At 48.8% G+C, this 13199-nt stretch overlaps 1 protein-coding gene across 8 annotated transcripts in view; it reads right to left on the bottom strand.

Annotated features, from left to right (window-relative positions):
- The window catches only part of LOC144150027 (uncharacterized), a 57062-nt gene extending 44296 nt beyond the window's left edge, over nucleotides 1-12766 (bottom strand). For 6 of the 8 annotated variants that reach the window (XM_077681820.1, XM_077681818.1, XM_077681812.1 and 3 more), the window contains exons 1-4: nucleotides 12636-12766; nucleotides 9682-9787; nucleotides 5864-5945; nucleotides 3447-3559 (exon numbers count right to left, since the gene is read on the bottom strand). In XM_077681820.1, coding sequence (XP_077537946.1) covers nucleotides 3447-3559; nucleotides 5864-5945; nucleotides 9682-9700 — 214 coding nt within the window. In that variant the 5' untranslated portion in view covers nucleotides 9701-9787; nucleotides 12636-12766. The remainder of the gene's footprint in view (nucleotides 1-3446; nucleotides 3560-5863; nucleotides 5946-9681; nucleotides 9788-12635) is intronic. The other 2 variants (XM_077681813.1, XM_077681816.1) reach the window with 2 other exon arrangements.
- Between the last annotated feature and the right edge of the window lie 433 nt (nucleotides 12767-13199).

Below are 13199 nucleotides of genomic sequence, written 5' to 3'. Positions count from 1 at the left end.
CTCATGCCGGCACAGTTACTCGTCTTAAAATATAAGCCTCTTTTGGTTGTTGTTCTTCGAAAGGCTCTGTCTCGTTCTTTCCGCTCTTGTCGGCGAAAGCCACATGTAAGACAGCCACCCCCTTGCCACTGGTGCCCTGTAGATACGCTGAAGTTTGCTCGCCGAAGTTGACTCTCCATATCTCCTTAACAGCGCACCCTTTTATGGAAATGGTGACAACGGTATAAAGGAAACACAAACAAAATGCTGACAGTAAAAAGGAAACACCGCCTCTCTAGTCCTTTCTACCGTCCTCAGTTTCTCGTTCAAGCTGAAATTTGGAATCGATATGAACCAATTCACCGAATTCCAAGCAATAAAACTGCACTTTGCCTCACCTGCACCAAAATAGCAATACAGTAAAATCTCGATGATACCAATCTCGCGGGGCCGGGAAAAATATTCGTATCATCCAAAATTCGTATGAACCAATACAGACCAAAAAATGTAGTGCTGAAAAAAGTTTTCGTGTATTTCTTTTTTTACTTTCGCCTGAAGAAATTCGCGATTTTCTTCTGCATTTTTTTACCCCCACGTCGCAAAGCAGTCCTTTCTGGAGCGCGTAACGCTTCGCGCTCGTCACCTCACTCGTGGTGCCCAAGCTCGCTACATGCCGCAAGTCAAGCGTGAACCGCATGATGCGTTTTTGCACGCGATTCACACGCCTCGGCTTTGCGCGCACTGTATTTTCACGCCTGTATCGACGATTTCGCGGCCGCGGTAGCTCCTACCTCAACCAGAAAATGACGCACGAAGCGCGCGGCAGGATGGAGGAGCCTGACGACTTGCGAAGCGCTCGAGACAGCCGGCTTAGCTGCGCTGGAGATGGTTAGGCTTAGCACCCCGGCAGATATTTCATGGGCGCTTTCGCTAGCCCCGTGGATGATGTTTTATAGTACCGTTTTCGCATGCATAATCAGCTCCTTTACCGCACAAGCAACTTACCGTCTGCCTTGAGCGGCATTTTAAAGAGTGGTTAGGAGCGGTCGCAACTTTGCGGCCGCAGCCGGCCACGCCGCGTGAAGCGTGCGGGGTTTCGCGGCGGTGTCAGCAAGCAGAAAACAACGGCCCGGCCGTTTCTAGAGAAAGAGCGACAAAGAGGGAAGAGAGAGCCGTCACTTGCTCGTTCGGCAGTCGGGCCCCTCGCCGGCTCGTTCGTATCATCCGCCGGGCCGCGCAGGTCCGTTCGGAACAGCCGAAATTTTTCCCATTGCTAACAATGCAATTTCGCTGGGACTTTTCAGAAATTCGTATCATCCCGAAATTTGTATCACCCAGAATCGTATCATCGAGATTACACTGTAACAAACAAAATGCACAAGGGTGGTTGCATAAAGAAATTTGTGCAACACAGTGAAAACCTGCCCATGATACAAGATTCTTGTTGTTCAGTTTTTAGCATCATAAATTAGCAACTAGCAACGTGCACTAAACACTCTTACTGAAATAAGGGGGGCTTGAGTGTCGATTCGTCAAGACCGAGCGGCAAAAAATTTGAGGTTTCTTTGTGCTGCCCAACAGTGGCTTGGGTCTGCTCTGCCACAACCACTGTTGGCGTTGCCATCACTATAAGCGCACGAGTGGGCATCACGTGATGCCAAGGATAACTGGCAAGCTACGTTAGCTGCTAAGGGCAACGAGGATGGTGCCGCCCTGCTGGCAAAAAGGAAGGCAGCCTGCGCGGTTGCCCAAAACAGAAGCGAGCCCTTTTCATTACCGCCCACTTTTTTACGGCACGAGAAGTGGTTTCTGGAAGCTGAAGAATGGAGTGCACCCCGAAACTGGACAAGCCCGAATTAAAGTCGTACAGGACATATGTGATGCTCACTTGGCCATAAATGTTGATGCGAAAGTCTTCTTTACGCTTTGTTACCAGTGCCCAGTAGCATAGAGTTTCATACTAATATACACTAGAGGGAAATGTGGCGCCACCGTCTAGGGGAGCCGCGCTTCGGCGAACGTGCCGTCATGTACCGGGCAGGCACGTCCCACTTGTCCTTGGCATGGCTCACGAACAGGCTGAAAAGTCGCCTCTGGCTGCAAAAATGCAACAATATTTACAGCAAAAGATTAATCGAATTTGTTTTATTATTATAAAATTAAACGTCCAGAAAGATATATTTGCCAGGGATTATTTAGAAGGCTCATGCAAACTGAATAACAAAACAATGTTACCAGTTTTTGATTTCGCTTCAAGACGAAAAAGAAGCCATGTGGCTAACCAAGCCAAGGCGGCGAGGAACGTCTCTAGCTGCAATGGCGCCGCCCATGGCAGCACGCGAATGCAGCGCCAGATTTCCCTCTAGTATATATTAGTACGAAACTCTATGCCCAGTAGTGCCCGGTTATCTTATCCTTTTCAAGCTGAGGGTGTTAACTCTTTCTTCCACGAGTCGCAAAAGGCAATCTTGTTGGGTAGGGAGAGTGTTTCACTCTGCTGTCACTAGAGTGGAACGTCCTTTTTTGATTGACAGTGTTCTCGATATAATTTGATGGTTCCAGAAAGAATTGTGCTCGCAGGGTAAGCATCGCGGCACTCCATTCGCTGACGCTCGACTGCCTCAAGGTGGCTTGCTGCAAGTAAAAGCAAGGGGAACAGTAAAGCAGAAAGGGACTCCAGGAAGTGACTTCAAGGCCAAGTAGTCATGTATAAAAAATATGGACATTGTTTCCTCTTTCCACCGTGTCTCCGGTACTACTGTGGAAGGTATTGCCATGCTTTGTCAGGAGGGGATAGGTCTGATTGTGTCAGAAAAAAATATTACGGTTTGAACTGTACCGGTCGACGGTATGGTGGTGACATCTGCTCAGTGTACAACCAACAAAGCTCCCCTCTTACAATTACTTCAGCTAGGTGAGCACAGCTCTGTCACGGTGTTACATCTGGGCACTTTGTGACAAGTCAGTGTGAACCTGCACGACAGAAAGGCTGAACTCAGAAGAAAGCTTTCTTTTGTGTCCGGCCATTCTGTTGTGCAGTGTTTCGCTACAAGAATACCCAGCCAACTTACAAGTGCGCAATCAGTGGCTGAAAAAATTAAAAGGGAAACACTTTTTCGTTCTCCCAATAAAATTTTATAAAATTTGAGCCTGCCTCGAACCCTGGCACAAGTGAAACACCACTTCTCCCTCTATTTCCTCATCAACGCTACTTAAGACGGCACAGTGCACACCCCCACGGGCCACCTACACCGCAGGGTCTGTGCAAATGTGAACTGTAATCCTAAGCCACAGGAAAATACCATGATGCAGCGAAGCAGGGGCCCTTCGATTGACCTCGGCAGTGGCTGATGCCACGGAAAGGGGGAGGGAAGATCTCTCTCACACACGCTTGAGCCCGGGAGCTTCTCACAGCAATGTGAACCAATGAACTCGCAAACTGAAGGTGCAGGAAAAAGAGGACCCACCTTCCTCCGAAAGAGGAACGCCTGTGCTGCTGCCGGCACTGTCCACATCTGAACCTGGCACAGGCGAGTCCGGATAAGTCGGGGGGGGTGACGATGACTCTGATCGGCTTGAGCTGCGAAGATGCAAGCAGCGAACACTTTGAGCGAACTTTCTCATGACAGCGCTGGTTGTGTGCATGGTAATGACACAGAAGAAGACGCACAGCATCCCTGTGTTGTGGCTGCATACATTAGAAGCTCGTTAATTCGAACCGAAAGGGGAAGCCATCACACCTTTGAATTAACCAAAGTGTAGAACAATTCCACACAGCAACAAAACAGCAGTACAGCATGACAACAATTTGATGCTTCAAAAAGTTCAGGGAAGCTTGGACTCGCACACGAGACGAATGGCGAAGCTGTTGTAGGTAGGCATTGCCGGACACATAGTACAGTTTCAGTACCATTGTTTACTTGCATAGCCGTGGTGCTAGTAATCGTCGTCATATACATCGAAGAGGTGGTCGTGGTGTTCTTTGTGGCAAGTGGTGGATGCAAAGTCATCCTCAGCATTGAGACTTCCACCAGCTCTTCGTATTGACTCGCGGCAGCAGTGGCGGGATCTACAAATCATCTCAGGAAGGAGCGGCCCACTTGTAGCCATGTCTCCAATTGCCCATAATGGCTTCTAAAGAATGCAGAGGTCACGGTGACCTCTCCAAAGCAGGGTGTCCTTTCATATTTAGCATCAGCGCTGGAGTTTTTTTTGCTAAAGCCACTGTGCAAGCCAGGGACACTAGCTGTCGCCCAGACACATGTGCTCACGAGTGCTTGCCATTTTCTCACTCCTCGAGATTTTCATCGGTTCTTTTGTTTTTGCTAAAGCCACTGCGCGTGCCGAGGATGCTTTGTAGTCACCACATGGCACGTGCTCACGTGTGCTCGGCATTTGCTCGGTATTTTTTCCTGCAACGGTGAACTCACAGCTAGTAACAACAGCTCTGCTGTTTCAAAGTTCGCGATTGCAGTCTGCCTTTTGTCTTTGGAGGCAACAGCCAGCACTTTGCTTTAAACGCCAACTGCACCTCAAATTTCGACCTCTTGAAAACAGCATTTCCGTATAGTCTGCTGAAAAAGAAAGCGATATGCAAAATGCAACAGCTGAAATACGCACGTGGACTCCGCAAGTGATCAGAAAAAATCGGCGATTTTGAAATCAAAATCGAGAATAGTGCGGCCATTGAAGCGACGTTGCAGCCGTCCAGCAAGCGGCCAGATGGTCAGCAGCTTGGGAGCAAGCCTGCGTGCAAGCTCTACACCAGCACGGGGCAGCAAATGGGTGAAGTGTTCACAGCAGAGCTCGACCGGTTCTCCAGCTGCATGGCTGGCCAGAGGAAGAACCCCCGCATGGCCAGAGCGTCACAGGCGCGTCGTGGCTGTTTATGCGATCCGCCGGCAGGTGCAGCATGGTCTGGGGCGGAGCTTCTTCAAACGTTTCTGACTGATTAACGAGGCATTTCATGGGGCTACCACCCATGATCCAGCTGATTTGGTGGTACGTACTGCAGTTGGCCTTTAAGAGGCGCATATGGCAGTAGTAGCTCTTCTCTTCGCCTTCTCAAAACTGGAGAAGAGACTTGCAGTGTTCAATCCGGCTTTTACTTCCACAGTCATTATTTCGCTCCTCAGGCTGGTAGCCCCTGGTAGCCACAGGCTCTGCTCTTCTAACCAGAGAAATGTTGTCCTCATCTGTCAGAGCACTGCACTTCCATCCACATCGCTTAGCAGGTGTTGTTCAAAACGTCTGCCATGGGGGCCGGTGACGCCACCTTTGAGCGCAGGTGGCTGGCTTCTTTCCAGAGCTTTGTGCCAAAGTTGCAGTACCGACACCGATCGGGTTTCATAACCGCTGCCACTTGCTCCCAAACACCAGTGTAGGCAGCGGGTGTTTTTTTTCGACCACGCGCTAGGCTCCAAGACTACGGGACGGCGGCGCGCAGTTTGAATTACCAGAGGTTGAAACCACTTAGCATTTGAATTCACTGATTCTGCAACCTTCTATGGAGCTTGGTCGGACCAACTCGTGCCGTTCAACTTGCCCATAATTCATGTTACTGAAGTACAAAACGAGCTTTCACTAATGTACTCCCACATGCAGGACCTGTGCAGGTCTAAATTGGGCACTAACTCGCCACCCTGACCATGAAAACATCGCCATGGCCAGACACGAAAGTGAGTGGAGGCAACGAAGGCGCTGTGCCGAAAATTGGGAAGGCGGCTATCAGAACAAGGTTCTTTGTTTGAGTAGTCAAGCGCAGAAGAGCCAACATCACGGCGGCTTGGTACCTAACTATCCACCATAAACGCGGCACAAAAACAGGGGTCAAGCGGAGAGGACACCACAGAGGTCTGGTGAAAGAGGTGGAGGGACTGCCCACCTGGAAAGGTCCGAGTCCGAGTTGTCCCGCGGCCTCTTGTGTCCCCTGCACTGGCGTTCCGATGAGCAAGACGGGGATTCCTCTGCAAAGACATCACGAGGATATTGGGAAAAAAAAAGTCTCTTTTCATCATCACACACCCGGTGCTGGCAAACAATGGCACACACAAGGGAACCAAGCACACCAACCAAAGCTGCCTAAGACAATTCACAAAGCAAACAGTTAACGATTACAATTCACTCACAAACTCATTTAGTGCACCACGGAGCTTTGGGAACACTGGTAGATGAAGGAAGAAAAAACATTCATGTACGCACCAAAGCTACACTAGCTGAGCAATGAAGAATGCCGAAGTGGAGGGCTCTGGATAAATTTTGACCACCTGCGATGTCGAACAGGTGCCGAAATTTCACAAGATGGGCATTTTCCACTGCGCCCATTTTGTGAGGTTTTGGCGCAGTGCATCTGAATCGAAAGCAGCCACCGTGGCTGAGAATCGAACCTGCGTCCCTGGGCTCAGCAGTGCAATGCCTTAGCCACAAAACTACCTAGCAGCCACCTTCGATCACTCAATATAATGCCTGTGCAGCAAACTGGGTGTGGGGCCGGCTCCGAGTTGACAAACTGCCACCTTCCTCACTCCTCACCCCCCCGTCCCAAAACCCCCTCCACTCCTTACACCCTCCTCAATTTGAAGGCCAAGTCGGCATCCTACTGAGGAAGTAAGCGACAGTCTTTTACTAAACTGCACGGCCCACATCAGCAGAGGAAGTTGCCACCGCGCTTGCTTCACAAACCGCAGAAGAATGCACCCCGATCCTCTGAGATTTCCAGTCAAGGAGTGGAAATTTTACGCCAGAAACATCATCTGCCCCTCGCACGCATTGTATGGGCTCCAGGCCACGTAGAGTTTGAAGGCAACGAAACGGCTGGTGCCGTGGCCATATACTCGACAGCGTTGCCTGTGCCAATACCCTTCGCCTCGCCTCCAACCTTACACACTCCTCTCCTACGCCGATACCCTCGCCCACTGTAAGCTAAAACGATGAAAATACTTACCTCCCTACCACCCTCTCTCCATAACCAACACCGTCACCCTACACCAATTAAAGACAAGCACCTTTCCCCGCAACACCCTCTACGCCGCCATGTTCCCTACCCGAAACCCAGCCACGAGTCGGCGTTGCTCAAACATGGGAACTCTCTACCACATTGCTCTATAGAGTGCGTCCACACCTCAGGCAACCAACACTCCCCAAGATTGGCACTCAGAGAAGTGGGCGGAGTTGCCAGCTAGCCTCGACCCCTCGACCTAGCCCACGCCGGTAGAGAGGGCAGCACGAACTGGTCACCTCCAAGGCACTCCGGACTGAGCACACCTCTCATCGAGAAAGCACCCTAAGATGGCACTTGCTGTTTGTACACAAGTTCACTCAACTTCCGAATCAAACGCAAGCAGGGCCCAGAAAGGGGAGGTAGAGGGAAGAGGAAAAGTGGGGTGGCCAGGAGGCAAGGCTCAGGGGCAAAAATCCTGGTGAGGAAGAATCAGGCCATGAAGGCACAGAGTCTTCGGCTGGATTACCTCTGTGAAGAAGCCACTCTTGAGAGCAATGCACCCAAGAGCAGGTATGGTCAGGTATCTCGGCCAGGTATGGTAGGCGTTCAGAAGAACGGGACTAGTGAGTAAAGCTGTGGCCAAGAAAGTGCGTTACACTTGCTAGTTTAGCTGTGGTACAACACGGTTTTGGTCATGATGGGGGAGACCAATGCAGCGTAGGCATTCTGGTAGCTCGAGTTGTAAGGGGGCATTAGGTAGGAAACCTAAACAAGTGCGTCCCAACTGTTGCCTGAAAGATGGAGGCAGAGCAGGGTAACCAACCAGTGGAAGTGTCACTGGAGTCTCCTGTGCTGCCTGGTTGCCATAACCTTGATCCCAGTATCCACAAAACGCATACAGAGATGCCATTGCGAGCAGGCAGACTAACCGTGTGCTGAAGCCAATGAATGAAAGGGTGATCAAGGAAAGGTTTCCATAGCTAATGAGGCGCAAAACAAGAAGTGGTTGGAGAGGCACCATCTGACCAAAGTGGTCAGACAGGTACCGACGGACATTTAAACTAGGTGCTGGGCCCAAGAATACTGATAGCATTGAGATGCTGTCTTTCTTACATGAGAGAAAGAGCGAGAGAGAAAACTTTAATATTCGCAGTAGCTTTAAGTGGTAGGGGTGGCCACAGGCTTCAGCCTGGCGGCGACTAACGTAGCCCTGTCCATGAGGGAGAGTTGTGTCCCTAGGTCAGAGCTACCCAGCACGTCGGAGGAAACCAGAGGGAAAGGGTCATAAGGATGGCCCCACATGAAGTGGGGTACCGTGGAGCGTGTGCCACAGGCAGCATAATTGGGGGAGGGGTAAACGGTGGGGTGGATGGGGTGAAGGACCGCTCGGCAAGGGAGAGCGAGTCTGGAGGAGTCGCCATGTGTGTTCCTGCACGTGGGTGAGCTGAGAATGGACGGGGTATTTGCGGCGGGCGAGGGGGTAATGACTGACATTGTTGTGGTAAGTTGTCAGTCTGTCCCTAGGGGATCTGGCCCAATGGTAGAGAACGAGGCTGGGGACCGCTTGGATTGAAGTGCGCGAGTGACGACGTGGGCTGCCTCATGTCCTTCGATGCCGGCATGAGCCAGGGTCCATATTATTTCTACTGGAAAGGTTGGGGAATTTTAAGCCAGAATTTTGAGAGCGAGTGGAGAAATAATGCCACGAGCGAAATTTCAAACGGCTATTTTAGAAGCTGAGATTATAGTTGTGGGGGTTGGCCTGTGTGATAGCACTAGCACTATTGCCGCCTCCTCCGCCTCTCCAGTATGAGGGTTGTTCACCGTGAGCGACTTGATGGGAGGGTAATGGGCCGTGTTGATCATGGCTACCGCATATGCATCATGGTGGCAGTATTCAGCAGCGGCCACGTAGTGGTCATCTGGGCAGATTGGAAGATGCCTCTCCAGCGCTCGTGCCCTCTCTGTTCTTCGGCCCACGTTATTTGTTGGATGCGTATTGCGGGCTAGTGGCCGAACTACGAGTTCAGCGTGGGTGGTACGCGGACTGGAGACTTTCCGGTCTAATCTTGTCGGAATATGAAGGCCAATTCTGTCAAGAATGCGCAATCCTGTAGGGGTAGTTGCTAGATGAGCTATTTTAGCAGAAAGGTGCGCTTTCCACTAGCTCTGCTGCCATGTTGTGCACCCCTAGATGCTCAGAAATCTTGATGATAATTCTATTTCTTACATGAAACCTTCTTCATAAACAAGTTGCTGTGATGACAGGCCACAAGCGGTATGATCTCCAAGTAAACAATATGGAAAGGTGGACAAGGTAAATTTGTGGGACTGCACTTGCCCGTAGGCTTTGTCTTCATTCCCTTTTCCATCGCTTGTACCCGTTAAGTTGTGAATCACTCGACGGTTTCTTGCGCATGGGTAGCTTGCTTTTGAAGGTTTTGAAAACAATGCTTCCCCACTGTTTTATTTACTCAGCTCAAGACCTACCTGCCCAGGGGAGGCATCAAAGGGCAGGTAACCAATGGTGATAAAAGGCAGGAACTGGAAGCAAATTGGTGCTCCGTGCTCTGCATGTCACACCCGACAAGTAGCCAGGACCATAAGTTCCTTTCAGTGGCCCGTTTTATCAGCGCAAACACCAAAACAACCGCGCTGGCAGCGGCCACGACAACAGATCCACCACTGTCTTCATTCCAAGGAGGGCACAGGGTTGTGCAGCTGCCGAACAGAGTAACCACATCATGACAGTGCCACCTCACCACAGGGTTCACGATCCATGATGTGGCGGGTGGCCACCCAGTCGACCTATTCCAAGTTCCTCTTCAGATGTCAGCCCTGCTTCCCCAGAACACCATCTGCACACTGCTATGGAGAGGGAGGGGACACGGCACAGGGAGATAAATACACGCCGTGCAATGAAGACGAGGTAAAAAATACAAAGAGACTCATCAAACGCACAGAACAGGCTGGAGCATACTTGGAAGAGAATTATTGAGGCATGTGGCAGAAAGCAATGCGAAAACACACAGAATGAAAGATCATATGCACCCAAGGTACTCAGTTTTCTTGGGAGCAGGGGACGCCGCAATTGTTCCTCGAGATCTATTTTAAACCAATTTGTGGTAGTTCAGTGAGGGATTCGCAAATAGGCACAGCCAGCCTGGTTGCCGTCGGTCTATTTCACATTCTCTTCAGGCAGCGCATAGAAAACTGTGAACTTGTTCCGCACGAGAGGATGTTCCCATTTTCTCTGAAGCTTGAGGCAATGCATTTTTGTGGGCAATTGATAGCCCTTTGCTGTTGCACGTTCTTGCTTTTCCTCCCCAGTACTCTAATCTCGTCATGACGACCTTCACTTGTCTGCGGTTTACTTTCTGCTTGTGAACTAGAAGCCATACAGCATTTGGAAGTCAGATATCTACTTTACATGAAGCCGGACAGGCACTATTATATTCCAACATACTGCATTCAACCAGCTCCACCTCATTTCTGCCAATTAGACAGGCCGCCAAATCGGGCAGAGCCTTTTCTCAAACAGCCTTTTCCACATTCAAACTGTTGGGAATGCCACACAACTTTTTTTTTTTTCCCCATATAGACCTTCCCAGCACTGTATACAGTTACAATTGTAAATTTCTTTTGACGCGTCACTTTATCTCGTGATTTTCCACTTCTTTGAAGGTTGTCTTGACTGGCTTTGTACATTCACAGAGCTTCATTTTCTTTGCTATCACTCTCTTTTGTTCTGTGACTGCGTGCCCCTACTCTCCGCACAGGGTTGCCCACTAAACGCAATTAAATGGGGCCACGAAGACAACATACAAGTTAGGGCCATTGTGTCCTGATCACAAAAATACTGATTTCATCACAAACTTCAAATAAGTAATTGAGATTTAAATGAAAATATATGAAGCAGTGGCCCCAGCCACTGTCTAGCGATTTCTGAATGACGTTACAGAATCTTGTTTGTGCGATTGGTGCCAGCGTCAAGGAACATTGACTGGGAGACTGTAGTCGGGCCTCTGGTTCCATCCAATCAAACGACGAGCAGTTCCCACAGTGATCCTTTTTTTTAGTGCTAGGTCATGTTATGCCACTCCGTGTCACAATACGTCCCTCTAGCGCGAAATTTCAAAGTGCTTTAATATTTTATTCATTTCTGTAGTTAAAAACATATTTCGTGGCTAGAATGGAGCTGAGTGAGCTTCCTAAGGTTAGTTCTTTCAAATTAAACGAACTTGTATTTTGTCTTCAAGGCTTTTTTAATTGTCTCAAACTTTCCTTGCTGCGTATGGCACCACAATAGCATGCCTCGTACCAATGACTTTTTTGTCGAAGACCCAGTAAGGCAACTGGTAATTTGCCTACTCGTCAATACAAACATGTATTTAATGGACTCCTCCATTGAAATCAAAGCAGGTTAAGGACGACACTGTCCAGCTGGCTTCAAGGGCATTGTTGGGGCAGAGTAATGAGATTAATTTGACAGAACAGAGCATTAGCCAGAATTTAGAAGTTGAACACCCCCACCCACACGTTACCTACGCATTGTTATAACTGTATGCAGTTTTTTGCAAGTGCTGCCGTAGTTATATGGGAAGTGTAGCGGTGAGCCATACGGGCATAACACATCGTATGGAGTGAATGCGTTGTTATGGATCGACATAAAAATTAAAACAGCAGGACTCTGAGAAATTATTACATGTGGTTACGAAGGCTTGACCACAGATAAACGAAACGCTGACACGAAAATATAAAATGGGCAACGTCTCGGCTGGCGTACCCACAAATTTTTCCTCCTGTCTACCATGATTGCCAGACCAGGAATATATTTTTCTGGTTTTGCATGTTTGGCATTTGTTCATGGCAGTACATATGTATGAAGTCAGGCGACGCTGCCCAAAAATAGCGAAGTGTCAGTTATTAAACATCCAAGTACGGAAAGTAGAATGATTGAACGCCACTGAAGTACGCGGTCTTTATACAGCCTGCTTTTCTATGCGCTGTGCCAAAATAAACGCTCAAAAAAATGGCCGTTATTATTGTGAGAAATATTTATACTGCTTTAAAATGGTAGATGATCGATACTTATTGACTGCAGCTGCAGCAAGGTTCAGCGACACAACTGCGTTCTAGAGCTGCCTTATGTGCGAACCCTGCTAGGAAGAAACCAATGGTTCCCCTGCACCCACGGTCAGTGCCCATAGGCTTTCAATCCTAAATAAATACAAAATAAATGCAGATTCGCGGCCCACTGCACCATCAATGCACCTGGTGTTGAATGAAACGAAAGATTGTGAACTTCAACAAAACCTGCGTAAAGAACTTATCAGTGCCAACATGCGCCTGAAATATTCCACAGCGTAGTCTACGCAGACGCTGTTTCATACTAACGCAAAAATATTAGAAAAACATTCCACTTCACAAATGGCTGCCAAAGGGTGGACAAAAAGCTTTTCCTTGTGCATCTGACAGCCAACGCTCAGTTCGAAGTATTGAAAGCTATGCGCGACTCGAAAGTTTTGGTTCAGACGAACGTTCTTCGATAAAACAGCTTCTGCGTGAGACTGCAAACAGCGCAAAAACATTATTAAACAATAGCGTGCTGTCCCGAAACACGAGCGAGCCGAAGTAAACAAGCAGACTCCTTCATTGCAAAAACTCCTATCCAGAACACAAGCCCGGGAATTTCCGAAATAACAAGTGGACTCACTGAAGTCGGTTTCTTGTCAAAAATGCGGGATCAGGAATTCACAGCGGTAGTCACGAGACACGCACAGAAAAGGCACTGCCATCAGAACTCACGAACAGCCCGCGCAGATCATTTGCCAGTCTCATGCGTCTCATGCCAGTCTTTTGTCAGAGCATTTGTCAGCCCGCGCAGAGCATTTGGAGGACGCTAGCAACGCTAGCAAGCGTTGCTTCAAATTTCAAGTTACTTTTTTATTGTAAATAAATCATATTTGTAATCAATAATTTAAACAAAAGCTGACATTTTTTGTACTGTGTTCTTGTTTTTATGCAATTTTTGTTAATATGCATGATGATTAACATGGCTGTCCCTATCCGCACGCCTCGCGCGGATTATTTTTAAAACTGTCCGCACGCCTCGCGCGGATAATTTTTAAAACTGTCCGCACGCCTCGCGCGGATAACTTTTAAAATTGTCCGCACGCCTCGAGCCCGAATGCAGCCAATGCAGTGATGCAGCGCTATGGTCCCTAGAATATATTTCTAGGGACCATAGCAGCGACGTGTGCCGAGTTTCTTTTTCCGG

This window comes from Haemaphysalis longicornis, unplaced genomic scaffold (assembly GCF_048455015.1).
Source record: "Haemaphysalis longicornis isolate Haplotype H1 unplaced genomic scaffold, Haemaphysalis longicornis Haplotype H1 scaffold_8, whole genome shotgun sequence".
NCBI lineage: Eukaryota > Metazoa > Arthropoda > Arachnida > Ixodida > Ixodidae > Haemaphysalis > Haemaphysalis longicornis.
The sequence above is the reverse complement of the archived record's forward strand: the minus strand, read 5'-3'. Positions and strand labels throughout refer to the sequence as shown.